This window comes from Mobula birostris, chromosome 32 (genome assembly GCF_030028105.1).
Source record: "Mobula birostris isolate sMobBir1 chromosome 32, sMobBir1.hap1, whole genome shotgun sequence".
NCBI lineage: Eukaryota > Metazoa > Chordata > Chondrichthyes > Myliobatiformes > Myliobatidae > Mobula > Mobula birostris.
Window position 1 is genome coordinate 30,945,784 of NC_092401.1, and position 13,620 is coordinate 30,959,403.

Consider the following 13,620-nt stretch of genomic DNA (forward strand, 5'->3'; position numbering starts at 1 on the left):
CTGTGGCACTGTAGTTCAGGGAGCCATTCAAGGGTGGGGGGTGGCACTTTATCTGGATGCCCATAGTATTCGAAACAAGGTCAGTGAACTCGTGGCACAAATCTGTACAAAGGGGTCTGATTTAGTGGCCATTACAGAAAGGTGGTTGCAGGGCGGAGAGAATTGGGAATTAAATATCCAAGGATATCAGGTAATACTGAATGATAGGCAGGAAGGTAAGGGAGGCGGGCTAGTGTTCTTAATTAAAGATGAGAGCAGGGCAATAGTGAGGGATGATATAAGAACTAAGGAGCAGAATGCTGAATCCATCTGGGTAGAGATTAGCAATTGTAAATGGGAAAAAAAATCACTGGTGGGAGTTGTCTATCAGCCATGGAATAATATGATTACAGTGGCACAGGCAGTAAACAGAAGTATCTGAGGCATTTAACAATGGAACAGCAGTTATCATGGGGACTTTAACTTGCACATAGATTGGGTGAATCAAATTGGTTGAGACAGTCTTGAGGAGGACTTCATAGAATGCACCTGTGATGGCTTTCTTGAACAGGATGTTACTGAACCTACAAGGGAACATGCTGTCTTAGATCTGGTCCTGTGCAATGAGACAGGTAAAATTAGTGATCTTGTAGTTAGGGATCCTCTTGGAAAGAGTGATCACAGTATGATTGAGTTTCTCATACAAATGAAGAGTGCAATAATTCAATCTAAAATCAATGTATTATGCCTAAACAATGGAGAGTACAATGGGATGAGGGAGGATTTGGCTAGTGTAGACTGGGAACACAGGCTATATGGTGGGATGGTTGAAGAACAGTGAAAGACTTTCAAAGAGATTTTTCACAGTGCTCAAAGTATATTCCAGTTAATAGCAAGGACAGTAAGGGTGGTGAGAGCCAGTCTTGGATAACCAAGGAAATAAAAGAAGGCATCAAACTAAAAGCTCATGGATACAAATTCACCAAGGGTAGTGGGAAACTGGAAGATTGAGAAAATCTTAAAAAGTGACAAAGAACCACTAAGCAAGCAATAAAGAAATGGAAGCTAGATTATGAACATAAGCTAGCACGAAATATGAAAAATAGATATTAAAAGATTTTGTATTTATAGAAATTGGAAAATTGTGGCTAAAATGAACGTAGGTCCCTTGGAGGACAAGAAGGGGGAATTGATATTGGCTAATGAGGAGATGGCTGAGTCTTTGAATGCCATTTTGTGTTGGTCTTCATGGTGGAGGACACATCTAACACACCAAAGAGAGATGTTATGGATGTGATGAGAGGTATCACTAGCTATCACTAAAGAGGTAGTGCTGAGCAAGCTTGTGGGCCTGAAGATAAACAAGTCCCTTGGTCTTGATGGAAAACATTCCAGGGTACTGAAAGAAATGGCAGAAGTTATAGTAGAAACTTTGATGATAATTTACCAAAATTCTCTAGACTCTGGGCAGGTCCTGACAGATTGGAAGACAGCAAATGTTCAAAAAAAGATGTAGGTAAAAGGTAGGTAACTACAGACCAGTTAGTTTAACAACTGTAGTTGGGAAAATGCTTGAAGCTATCATTAAAGAAGAAATAGCAAGGCATCTGGAATGCAATGGATCCATCAGGCAGACGCAGTGTGGATTCAGCAAAGGCTGGTCCTGTTTGACAAACTTACTTGAGGTCTTTGATGATATACCAAGTGCAGTGGTTAGAAGGGAACAGTGTTACCAGGTTCTGATATGACCCAAGTGTGGAGTGAGAGACACTGAAGCAGTTTGATAGTTCACGGTCTTTAATACGAACAGTGTTAAAGGGAAAATGAAGCTGATTGTTAGGCAGCCCTCACCTCTGCCTCTATTCCCCAGATAACCGGAGCAGTGATACATGAGGGAGAAAGAATGGGATCTGGATCAGCATTTTCCTCAGATCCATCAAACTGCTGGGAGAGAGCATTGGCCTTTGTATTCTTGCAGCTGGGACGATAAATGAGGACAACATTGAACCGTGTGAAGAAGAGAGCCAACCGTGCTTGACGAGAGTTGAGTCTCTTAGCACCCTGAATATAGGAGAGGTTCTTGTGATCTGTTCAGACCAAGAATGCATGCTCTGCCCCCTCCAGCCAGTGTTGCCATTCCTCCAGGGCCTCCTTGTCAGCCAGAAGCTCCCGGTTCCCAACGTCGTAATTCCTCTTGGCTAGAGTCAAGTGACGGGAAAGAAAAGCACAAGGGTGCAGCCAGCTATCCGCAGACGAGCGCTGAGAGAGGACAGTTCCAATGCCTACATCGGATGCATCCACTTCGACAATGAATGGCTGATATGGGTCTGGGTGTTGCAGCAGCGGGGCAGTGGTGAAACGTCGCTTTAGCTTGGAAAATGCTTGGTCGGCATCGTCCGTCCAATGGAGTCCTGCCGAGGTGTTCTTGGTGAGTGCATTAATTGGAGCTGCGATAGAGCTGAAATTCTGGATGAAGCGGTGATAAAAGTTCACAGACCCCATGAAGTGCCGTACCTGTTTGACTGTAGACTGTTTGGGCCACTCTGCAACTGCCTGAACTTTATTAGGGTCCATTTGAACACTGGATGGGGTAAGTATATAGCCCTGAAACGGCACCTGGTCTTTATGGAATTCACATTTTTCAGGGTTGATGTACAGGTTATTTTCAAGAAGGCATTTGAGTACTCTCTAGACATGCTTGACGTGTTCCTGATGAGAGTGGGAATAGGTAAGGATGTCATCTAAACACACAAACACAAACTAGTTCAACATCGTTAACCAAGGCCTGGAATACAGCCTTGTTGGCCAGACCAAAAGGCATTACCAGGTATTCATAGTGGCCATTAGAGGTGCTGAAAGCCGTTTTCCACTCATCCCCTTCTCTTATGCGAATCAGACTGTAAGCATTGCACAGATCAATTTTGGAAAATATTGTTGCTGCCTGGAGATATTCACATGCACATGTCAGCAAGGGAAGAGGGTAGCGGTTTTTCACAGTGATGCTGTTCAGGGACCGATAATCGATGCAGGGATGGAGATTCCCATCTTTCTTGCTCACAAAAATGAAGCCCGCTCCTGCCGGCGAGGTTGACAGATGGATAAACCCCATGCTCAATGCCTCTTTAATGCATCCCTCCATGGCCACCGTTTCAGAACGAGAGAGGGAAAAGAGCCGGCCCCGGGGAGGACTAGTGCCAGGTAGGAGGTCTATGGCACAGTCGTATGGCCAGTGTGGGGGCAGGGTGGTGGCCTTTCTTTTACTGAAAACCTCAAGGAGATCCGCCTATTCAGCTGGAATCCCAGATGGGCCCATATCCTTAGCTGACACAGGAGGGGATTCATGGAATGGAGTTTGAGCTGGACCCAGACAGGTAGACAAGCATGCTGGTCCTCATTCCTGGAGTACCTTCAGAGACCAATCGATCCATGGATTATGTCGGGATAACTAGGGGAGACCAAGTACCAGTGGCAGTTCAGTTGAATTAACCAGATAGAAAGATATTTCTTCATGATGGTTGATTTGAGCACCATTTGGAGGGGTTGGGTGGAAAGGTTTATCTGGCTGGTTCCCAGAGGTTGACCGTCCAGCACCTTGGTGTTGATCTTTTCTCTTAATTCCTGAGCTAGAACTCCCCATCTTTGAGCGAGAGAGATTTCCATAAGATTCCTGGCTGCACCGGAGTCAATAAACACCTTAAGTTCATGGGTCTAAGACCTCCATGACAAGGAAGCTGCGAGCATTACAGAATTGGTGAAGCTGACTGAAGAGAGAACCGACCCATCAGGGTTCCCCTCCCTGCTGACGGGTAATCTTTTTTACTGGTCACTTGGAACATGCCACCTGGAAGTGTCCTGGAGTTTTGGATCACCACAGTAGAGGCAGGAACCTATCCTCTGATGCCACTCTCGTTCCATCTGAGATAGATGCATGCATCCTACTTGCATGGGCTCCTCCGTGGGCTGGGTGGTGAGGGAGGGGGAGAGGTCGAGGAATGACGGTGGTCAGATGAGAAATCTCTCATCCTATCCTGTCTCTACTGCAAGGTACAGAATTTGACTACATTATTTCTCATCATTCCTCTGCCTTGGCGCAGGTCCAAGAGTCGGTGGGCCGCCTCCTGACCCCATACTGGAAGATGAAAAACCATAGAACCATAGAACATTACAGCACAGAAACAGGCCTTTTGACCCTTCTTGGCTGTGCCAAACCATTTTTCTGCCTAGTCCCACTGACATGCACCTGGACCATATCCCTCCATACACCTCTCATCCATGTACTTGTCCAAGTTTTCCTTAAATGTTAAAAGTAAGCCCGCATTTACCACTTTTTCTGGCATCTTATTCTACACTCCCACCTCTCTCTGTGTGAAGAAGACCCCTCTAATGTTCCCTTTAAACTTTTCCCCCTTCACCCTTCACCCATGTCCGCTGTTTTTTTTCTCCCCTAGCTTCAGTGGAAAAAGCCTGCTTGCATTCACTCTGTCTATACCCATCAAAATTTTATATACCTCTATCAAATCTCTCCTCATTCTTCCACGCTCCAGGGAATAAAGTCCTAACCTATTCAACCTTTCTCTGTAACTCAGTTTCTCAAGTCCCGGCAACATCCTTGTAAACGTTCTCTGCACTCTTTCAACCTTATTAATATCCTTCCTGTAAATTAGTGACCAAAACTAGACACAATACTCCAAATTTGGCCTCACCAATGCCTTATACAACCTCACCATACGACCCTGTCTACCCGTGACGCCACTTTTAGGGAATTTTGTATCTGTATTCCCAGATCTCTCTGTTCTATTGCACTCCTCAGTACCCTACCATTTACTTTGTATGTTCTACCTTGGTTTGTCCTTCCAAGGTGCAATACCTCACACTTGTCTGTATTAAACTCCATCTGCCATTTTTCAGCCCATTTTTCCAGCTGGTCCAAATCCCTCTGCAAGCTTTGAAAACCTTTCTCACTGTCCACTACACCTCCAATCTTTGTATCATTAGCAAATTTGCTGATCCAATTTACCACACTATCATTGGGATCATTGATATAGATGACAAATAACAGTGGACCCAGCACACCACAAGTCACAGGCCTCCACTCAGAGAAGCAATCCTCCACTATCACTCTCTGGCTTCTTCCATTGAGCCAATGTCTAATCCAATTTACTACCTCTCCATGTATACCTAGCGACTGAATCTTCCTAACTAACCTCCCATGCGGGACCTTGTCAAAGGCCTTACTGAAGTCCATGTAGATAACATCCACTGCCTTCCTTTCATCCACTTTCCTGGTAACCTCCTCGAAAAACCCCAATAGATTGGTCAAATATGACCTACCACACACAAAGCCATGTTGACTCTCCCTAATAAGTCCCTGCCTATCCAAATACTTGTAGTTCTTAGTACTCCTTCCAATAATTTACCTACTACCAACGTCAAACTTACTGGCCTATAATTTCACGGATTACTTTTAGAGCCTTTTTTAAAGAACAGAACAACATGAGCTATCCTCCAGTCCTCCAGGACCTCACCTGTAGATACCAACTTTTTAAATGTATCTGCCAGAGGCCCTGCAATTTCAACATTAGTCTCCTTCAGGGTCCAAGGGAATACCCTGTCAGATCCTGGGGATTTATCTACTCTGATTTGCTTCAAGATAACAAGCACCTCTTCCTCTTCAATCTTTATCGGTTCCATGACCTCACTACTTGCTTATCTTATTTCCATTGACTCCATGCCAGTTTCCTTAGTAAATACAGATGCAAAAACCCCTTTTAAGATCTCCCCCATTTCTTTTGGTTCCATACATAGCTGGCCACTCTGATCTTCAAGAGGACCAATTTTATCCCTGACTATCCTTTTGCTCTTAATATACCTGTAGAAGCTCTTTGGATTATCCTTCACCTTGACTGCCAAAGCAACGCCATGTTTTCTTTTAGCCCTCCTGATTTCTTTCTTAAGTATTTTTTTGCACTTTTTATACTCCTCAAGCACCTTATTTGCTCCCCATTTCCTATACATGTCATGTCTCTCTTCTTCTTTACCAGAGTTCCAATATCCCTTGAGAACCAAGGTTCCTTATTCTTATTTACTTTACCTTTAATCCTGACAGGAACATACAAGCTCTGCACTCTCAAAATTTCTCCTTTGAAGGTCTCCCACTTACCAATCACATCCTTGACAGAGAACAACCTGTCCCAATCCACGCTTTTTAGATCCTTTCTCATTTGTTCAAATTTGGCCCTTTTCCAGTTTAGAACCTCAACCTGAGGACCAGATCTATCTTTATCCATGATCAAGTTGAAATTAATCATGTTATGATCACTGGAACCAAGGTGTTCTGCTACACACACTTCCGTCACCTGTCCTAACTCATTTCCTAATAGGAGATCTAATATTGCAACCCCTCTAGTTGGTACCTCAATATATTGATTTTGAAAACTATCCTGAACACATTTTACAAATTCTAACCCATCTAGACCTTTAACAGTATGGGAGTCCCAATCAATATGTGGAAAATCAAAATCCCCTACTATCGCAACTTTATGTTTCCTGCAGTTATCTGCTATCTCTCTGCAGATTTGCCCCTCTAATTCTCGCTGACTATTGGGTGGTCTATAATACAACCCCATTAATGTGGTCATACCTTTCCTGTTTCTCAGCTCCACCCATATGCCCTTGGTAGACAAGCCCTCTAACTCCGCCACGAAATATCAGAACGACTGGTCTGCGGGGTATCCTTGCTCCCGTAAAGCATTAAACAGGCTGAGTGGAGGTCCATCAAGAAGATTGACCACCTACACCAATCTTTGCACATCATCACCAAAACTACCAGGCTGGGCTTGGAATGTCAGCTCGCATTGAGTAATAAAATTCCTGCAACCATCGGGATCACCAGAATATCTGCCTGGTCGTGGAATACTCGGTTCTTCAACAGTCATGGGAGTCGGATCTGGTCCAGGTGCAGGAAAGGGAGCATTAGTAGCAGAGATTGTTGGGGCAGCAGAAAAGGAGGACCTGTGAGATGCTGGGAGTGCGACTGAGGCGGCCTGAAGCTGCTGAATTGAGATGTCAAAAACGTTAATGGCTGCCAGCTGATGCTAGCTATTGAACTGTTGTGGCTAGGGACGATACCTGTTCCTCCAAGTGAGACTGGGCTCGTCGGCACGAGGTTATCTGCCTCGTTGCCTCTGTAACTTCACTGAGAATAGATTCCATTGCCTGTAGCTTGTCTCCTACCTGACCAATGAATCTCACGGCCAAGGTCAGCTGCTCTCTCTCTGCTGGGTCCATCTTTGTCATTCAAGACTTGCTGTTACCAGGTTCGGATATGGTCCAAGTGCGGAGTGAGAGACACTGAAGCAGGTCGATAGTTCACAGACTTTAATACGAACAGTGTTAAAGGGAAAATAAAACAATAAACGCTAGGCCAAACAGGGCCATTAACTAAAACCCTCAAAAGGAAAACGAATCCTACGCTGCAGCTGAAAAGAACATATAAACATTAAATGAGTACCGCGAGTCTTCAGAGTCAGTTGATTTGAAAGTCCAATATCTCAAGGAAGGTCGAATGCAAACAGCAATGAAGTGTTGCTACGTTCTGTCCAAGTCTCAACAACATGACAAGTATGGAGTTAAATACTGCCACGATTAAATAATAATTAGCTGACACGTGCAAATTCACAAGTGCAATTGCCGTATCTACCGTGCTGCCGAATCCGTGGTTGTGGTAAACAGATGGACGTTATTTACTTGGAAGGTGTTTGATGAGGTGCCGCATAACAGACATATTCATAAGATAAGGATGCATAGAGTTGGAGGTGATGTATTAACACAGAGAGAAGATTGGTTAACAAGTAGAAAGCAGAGTTGGGATACATGGGTGTTACCCTGGTTGGCAATCAGTGGTGAGCGGTGCTGGGCCTGCAACTGTTCATGATATAAATTAATGATCTAGAAGAGGGGACTGAGTGTAGTGTATCTAAGTTTGCTGATATACTAAATTAAGTGGAAAAGCAAATTGTGCAAAAGATACAGAGAGCCTGCAGATAGGTTAAGTGTGTGGGCAAGGGTCTGGCAGTACAATATTAGTAAATGTGAGGTCATCCACTTTGGAAGGAAAAATGAAAGAGCAGATGATTATCTAAATGGTAAAAAATTGCAACATGCTGCTGTGCAGAGGGACTTGGATGTGCTTGTGCATGATCACAAAAGGTTGGTTTGCAGGTGCAGCAGGCTATCAAGAAGCCAAATAGAATGTTGGCCTTCATTGCTAGAGGGATTGAATTTAAGAACAGAGAGGTTATGCTTCAACTGTACAGGGCACTGGTGAAGCTACACCTGGGGTACAGTGAACTGTTCTGGTCTCCTTACTTGAGGAAGGATATAGTGGCTTTGGAGACAGTGCAGTGGAGGTGCACCAGTTGATTCCAGAGATGAGGGGATTAGACTATGAGGAGAGAGTGAGTTGCCTGGGACTGTACTTCTTGGCATTCAGAAGAATGAGAGGGTATATTATATTAGAGAAATGTAAAATTATGAAAGGGATAGATAAGACAGAGGCAGGAAAGTTGTTTCCACTGGTAGGTGAGACTAGAACTAGGGGACATAGCCTAAAGATTTGGGGGGTAGATTTAGGATGGATATGAGGATGAACTACTTTTCCCAGAGAGTGGTAAATCTGTGGAATTCTCTGCCCAATAAAGCTGTAGAGCCCACCTCAGTAAATACATTTAAGACAAGGTTGGGTAGATATTCGCGTAGTAGGGGAATTAAGGGTTATTGGGAAAAGGCAGGTAGGTGGAGATGAGTCCATGGCCAGATCAGCCATGATCTTATTGAATGGCAGAGCAGGCTGGATGGGCCAGATGGCCTACTCCTGCTCCTATTTCTCATTTCTATGTTCATATCAGAAAAATCAAGCTTGAGCTTAACACACTTTTCTGTTTCCTGCACTAATGTTGCTTATTTTGTTTTATAAGTTATGTACAATTTTGAGTCACAGAGCAATACAGCACAGATATAGACCCTTTGGTCCAAGCATTCCCTGCTGACCACAGTGTCCAGCCAGCAAGTACTATGTTCAGCCCATATCCTGCTGACCACAGTGCCCAGCCAGCGAGTACTATGTTCAGCCCATATCCTGCTGACCACAGTGTCCAGCCAGCGAGTACTATGTTCAGCCCATATCCTGCTGACCACAGTGCCCAGCCAGCCAGTACTATGATCAGCCCATATCCTGCTGACCACAGTGCACAGCCAGCCAGAATCATGTTCCATTTCCTATATTCAATGACCTCTGATGAAGATTAGTGTGCTACATACCTTTCTCGCCACCATGTCTACTTATGACACCAGATTCAGCAAACTAAGCACTTGTATTCATCGGTCCCTCTTTTCCATTGCACTCCCTATTGCCCTACCATTCATGGTTTAATAACTACACTGGTTTGACTTTCCAAAATGCATCACCTCACACTTAACTGTATTGAAATTTATGTTAATTTAAGTTTTATAATGTACTGCACTGCTGCTGATGAAAAATATTTAATTTCTATTGCATTTAAATTCTGACAATGAAAGTGAAATTAAACTGCAGAGTATCTCCATAGATCATTTTGCTGGCACAATCTATACTGTTTCGAGGAAGGAATGAGGTTTGTTGGAGCCAAAAGGTATAAGATAACTGAGAATGCTAGTGATGTAAAGACTTCCAGCTCTTACAACCTTTTGTCTAGTAATCCTCTTTCTAGAACCAAGCTATTGGTCACTTATCATGTTATCTCTTTTTGTGGTGCTTGGTTAATTGTCTTTGAAATACCTTGGTACATATAAATACACAACCTTTCCAAAGTATTCTTCGATTGTGCTTAGGTGACTTTGGTAAATGATGTGTTTGGCTGTAGTGTAATCAGTGCCAAGGCTGCTCTACATTAGGACAAAGCAACTTTGGGCCGCTGTTTGAAAGACAGCAATATCAGAGGATTAATATATTTCCTGTTGAATCTTGCTGCCACTGTATGGAGTAAGATTATCAGACCTGTGGGGATGTTGACTCCTGAATGGTGATCTCTTCTCACTGCCCTCTAGCTCTGTGGCCAAGTTCCTAATGCACCGCACTTCCCATTCACGCACCCTCAACACACCATGTAGAGTGTACCTCTATTTCACTCAAGGCCATAAGCACAGCAAAGCTTGTCAGATGTTTGCAGCTGCAAACTATCTGTGTCACGTTGAACTCGAGCACTTCGCAGCCATGTTCAGACCAGGCACTAGCTGATCCATTCCAGAAGACACATTTTGCTGTTTCATTAGTAAGCTGTTAAAAGACAAAAAAAAATGACAGTAATTAACTCCTTCCATTGAACAAATTGGCATATATTGTATTTCATGGTTTTGGCTTGGAATTTTAACAAAATTTAAATTTGCCTGCAAGGAGTGTTTAAAAGGTATTCCATAGCCTTTTGGGTCCTTTGAAGAGCCTTTGAGGTGTATTTATTGTTGTAGGATAAATGGCTGTGCAGGAAGCTCCCACAAGCAACAATCTGAAAAGACCAGTTAAGCTATTCTTGAAGAGTCATCCCTACATTCCCTAAAAGGGGAGCAGATCCTTTGTTTAACATTAACCTGTATAAAATCTCGAGGGACAACGAGGAAGTGATAGACAGGAACTTCAGGGTGGTAGTCACCCCTAGATTGCAGGAGACAGATAACTGGGTGACTGTCCGGAGAAAGAGGGGAAATGCACAGCCAGTGCAGACTAGGCCTGTGGCTGTTCCCTTCAATAATAAGCATATAACTTCAAATGAGGTAGTCGGTTTACAAACAGAGGCAATGTGTAGTGGGACTCATAGCATGGAGAGGCTGATGACAGTGCAAAATTGCAGTCAACAGAATGAGTTGCAAAGTAAAAGGTGGACAAAATCAAAAGGGTGAATACAGGACTGGAAGTGTTATATTTGAATGTGTGTATGTATGGAATAAGGCAGATGAACTTGTAGCACAATTGCAGATTGGCATTTATGATGTTGTAGGCATCACGGAATCATGGCTGAAAGAAGATCATAGCTGGGAGATAAATGCCCAAGCATACACTTTGTATCAAAAGGACAGGCAGGAACGCAAAGGGGCTGGTGTGGCTCTGCTGTTAAAATATGAAATCAAATCATTAGAAAGAGGTAATATAGGGTCAGAAGGTGTTGAATTGTTGTGGATAGAGCTAAGGAACTGCAAGGGTAAAAAGACCCTGATGAGAGTTATATACAGACCCTAAACAGTAGTAAGGACATGGTCTACAAATTACAACAGAAGGTACAAAGTGCACGCCAAAGGGGTAATATTACAATATTCGTGGGGGATTTCAATATAAAGGAAAGTTGGGAAAATCAGTTTGGTGCTAGATTCGAAGAGGGGGAATTTCTGGAATGCCTACAGGATGGCTGTTTAGAGCAACTTATGGTTGACCCCACTAGGGGATCAGCTATTCTAGATTGGGTGTTATGCATTGAACTAGAATTGATTAGAGAGGAAGGTAAAAAAAAAACCCTTACAGACAAGTGATAATATAATCGAATTCACCCTGAATTTTAAGAAGGAGATGATAAAGTCAGGCGTATCAATATTACAATGGAGTAAGAGAAATTACAGAGACAAGAAAGAGGTATTGGCCAGAAGTGATTAGAAAAAAAAAGACACTGGCAGGAATGCCGGCAGAGCAGCAATGGCTGGAATTCCTGGAAGCAATTCAGAAGACACAGTATATATTTTACCCAAAGAGGAAGAAGTATTCTAAAGGCAAGATAGTAAGCTAGCCAAAAATATTGAAGATGATACCAAAAATTTCTTCAGATATATGAAGTGTAAAAGAGAGGCGAGGGTGGATATCAGACTGCTGGAAAACAATGCTGGAGAGATAGTAATGGGGGACAAGGAAATGGTGGAAGACACTAGCATTATGCTGGAAGCTCCAGGTGTCAGGGGTCATGAATTGTGTGAAGTTGCCACTACTAAGGAGAACGTTCTTGGGAAACTGGAAGGTCTGAAGGTAGATAAGTCACCTGGACCAGATGGAGTATATCCCAGGGTTTTGAATGAGGTGGCTGAGAAATTGGTAATGATCTTTCAACAATCATTAGATTCTGGAATGGTTGCGGAAAACTGGAAGATTACAAATGTCACTCTACTCCTCAAGAAGGGAGAGAGGCAGAAGAATGGAAATTATAGGCCAGTTAGTCTGACTTCAGTGGATGGGAAGGTGTTGGAGTTGATTGTTCAAGATATAGTTTTGGGGCACTTGGAGGCACAGGATACAACATGCCATAGCATGACTTCTTCATGAAAAAATCCTGCCTGACAAATCTGTTGGAACTCTTTGAAGAGATAACAAGCAGAGTAGACAAAGGAGAATTGGTGGATGTTGTGCAATTGTATTTTCAGAAGCCTATGACAAGGTGCCACTTGTGAGGCTGCTTAACAAGCTACATGGTATTACAGGGAAGATTCTTGCTTGGGTAAAACAGTCATATGAAGAGCATTTGATGCCTCTGGGGCTGTATTCATTGGAATTCAGAAGAATGAGGGGTGCCTTCATTGAAACCTATCGTATGGTGAAAAAGGCCTTGTTAGAGTGGATGTGGAGAGAATGTTTCCTATGGTGGGAGAGTCTAATACCAAAGGACACAGCGTCAGAATAGAGGGGCGTCTTTTTAGAATGGAGATGAGGAGGAATTTATTTAACTGGAGAGTGGTGAATATGTGGTGTTCATTGCCAAGGGCAGCTGTGGAGGCAAAATCTGTATGTATATTTAAGGCAGAAGTTGATAGATTCTTAATTGGTCAGGGCATGAAGGGATATGGGGAGTAGGTATGAGATTAGGGCTGAGAGGAAAAATAGATCAGCCATGATGAAATGATGGAGCAGACTCAATGGGCCAAATGACCTAATTCTACTCCTATACCTTATACAACAGGAATTCTGCAGATGCTGGAAATTCAAGCAACACACATCAAAGTTGCTGGTGAACGCAGCAGGCCAGGCAGCATCTGTAGGAAGAGGTGCAGTCGACGTTTCAGGCCGAGACCCGATGAAGGGTCTCGGCCTGAAACGTCGACTGTACCTCTTCCTACAGATGCTGCCTGGCCTGCTGCGTTCACCAGCAACTTTGATGTGTGTTGCTCCTATACCTTATGGTTGTTTCCCAGGGTTGGGAAATCAAGAACCACAGGGTATAGATTTAAGCTGAGAAGGGAAAGATGTAATATCAATAGGAATTTGAAAGTTAACTTTTTTACACAAAAAGTGTAATCTATGCAGTTCTAGTCACCAACCTACAGCTACATAACCAAAGCTAATGGAAGATTCAAAGTGTACAGAGAAAATTTACAAAGATGTTGCCAGGACCTAAGGACCTAAGTTATAAAGAAAGTTGAATAGGTTAAGATTTTATTCCCTGGAGCATAGGAGAATGAAGGGCAATTTGATAAAAGTGTACAAAATGATGAGGGGTATAGTGTAAGTACATTCAAGTTCTTTTCCCTTGAGGTTGAGTGAGACTAGAACTAGTCATGGGTTGAGAGTGAATGGTGAAATGTTTAAGGGGAACATGAGGGATAACCTCTTCACTCAGAGGGTGTTGAGAATGTGGAATG

The 13,620-nt window shown here is 43.3% G+C and overlaps 1 protein-coding gene across 4 annotated transcripts in view; it reads right to left on the reverse strand.

Moving 5' to 3' along the window:
* LOC140191217 (adhesion G protein-coupled receptor E3-like) overlaps positions 1-13,620 on the reverse strand; it is a 151,757-nt gene that overhangs the window by 18,590 nt on the left and 119,547 nt on the right. For all 4 annotated transcript variants that reach the window (XM_072248399.1, XM_072248400.1, XM_072248401.1 and 1 more), the window contains one exon: positions 10,133-10,291. In XM_072248399.1, the coding sequence (XP_072104500.1) occupies positions 10,133-10,291 (159 nt within the window). The remainder of the gene's footprint in view (positions 1-10,132; positions 10,292-13,620) is intronic.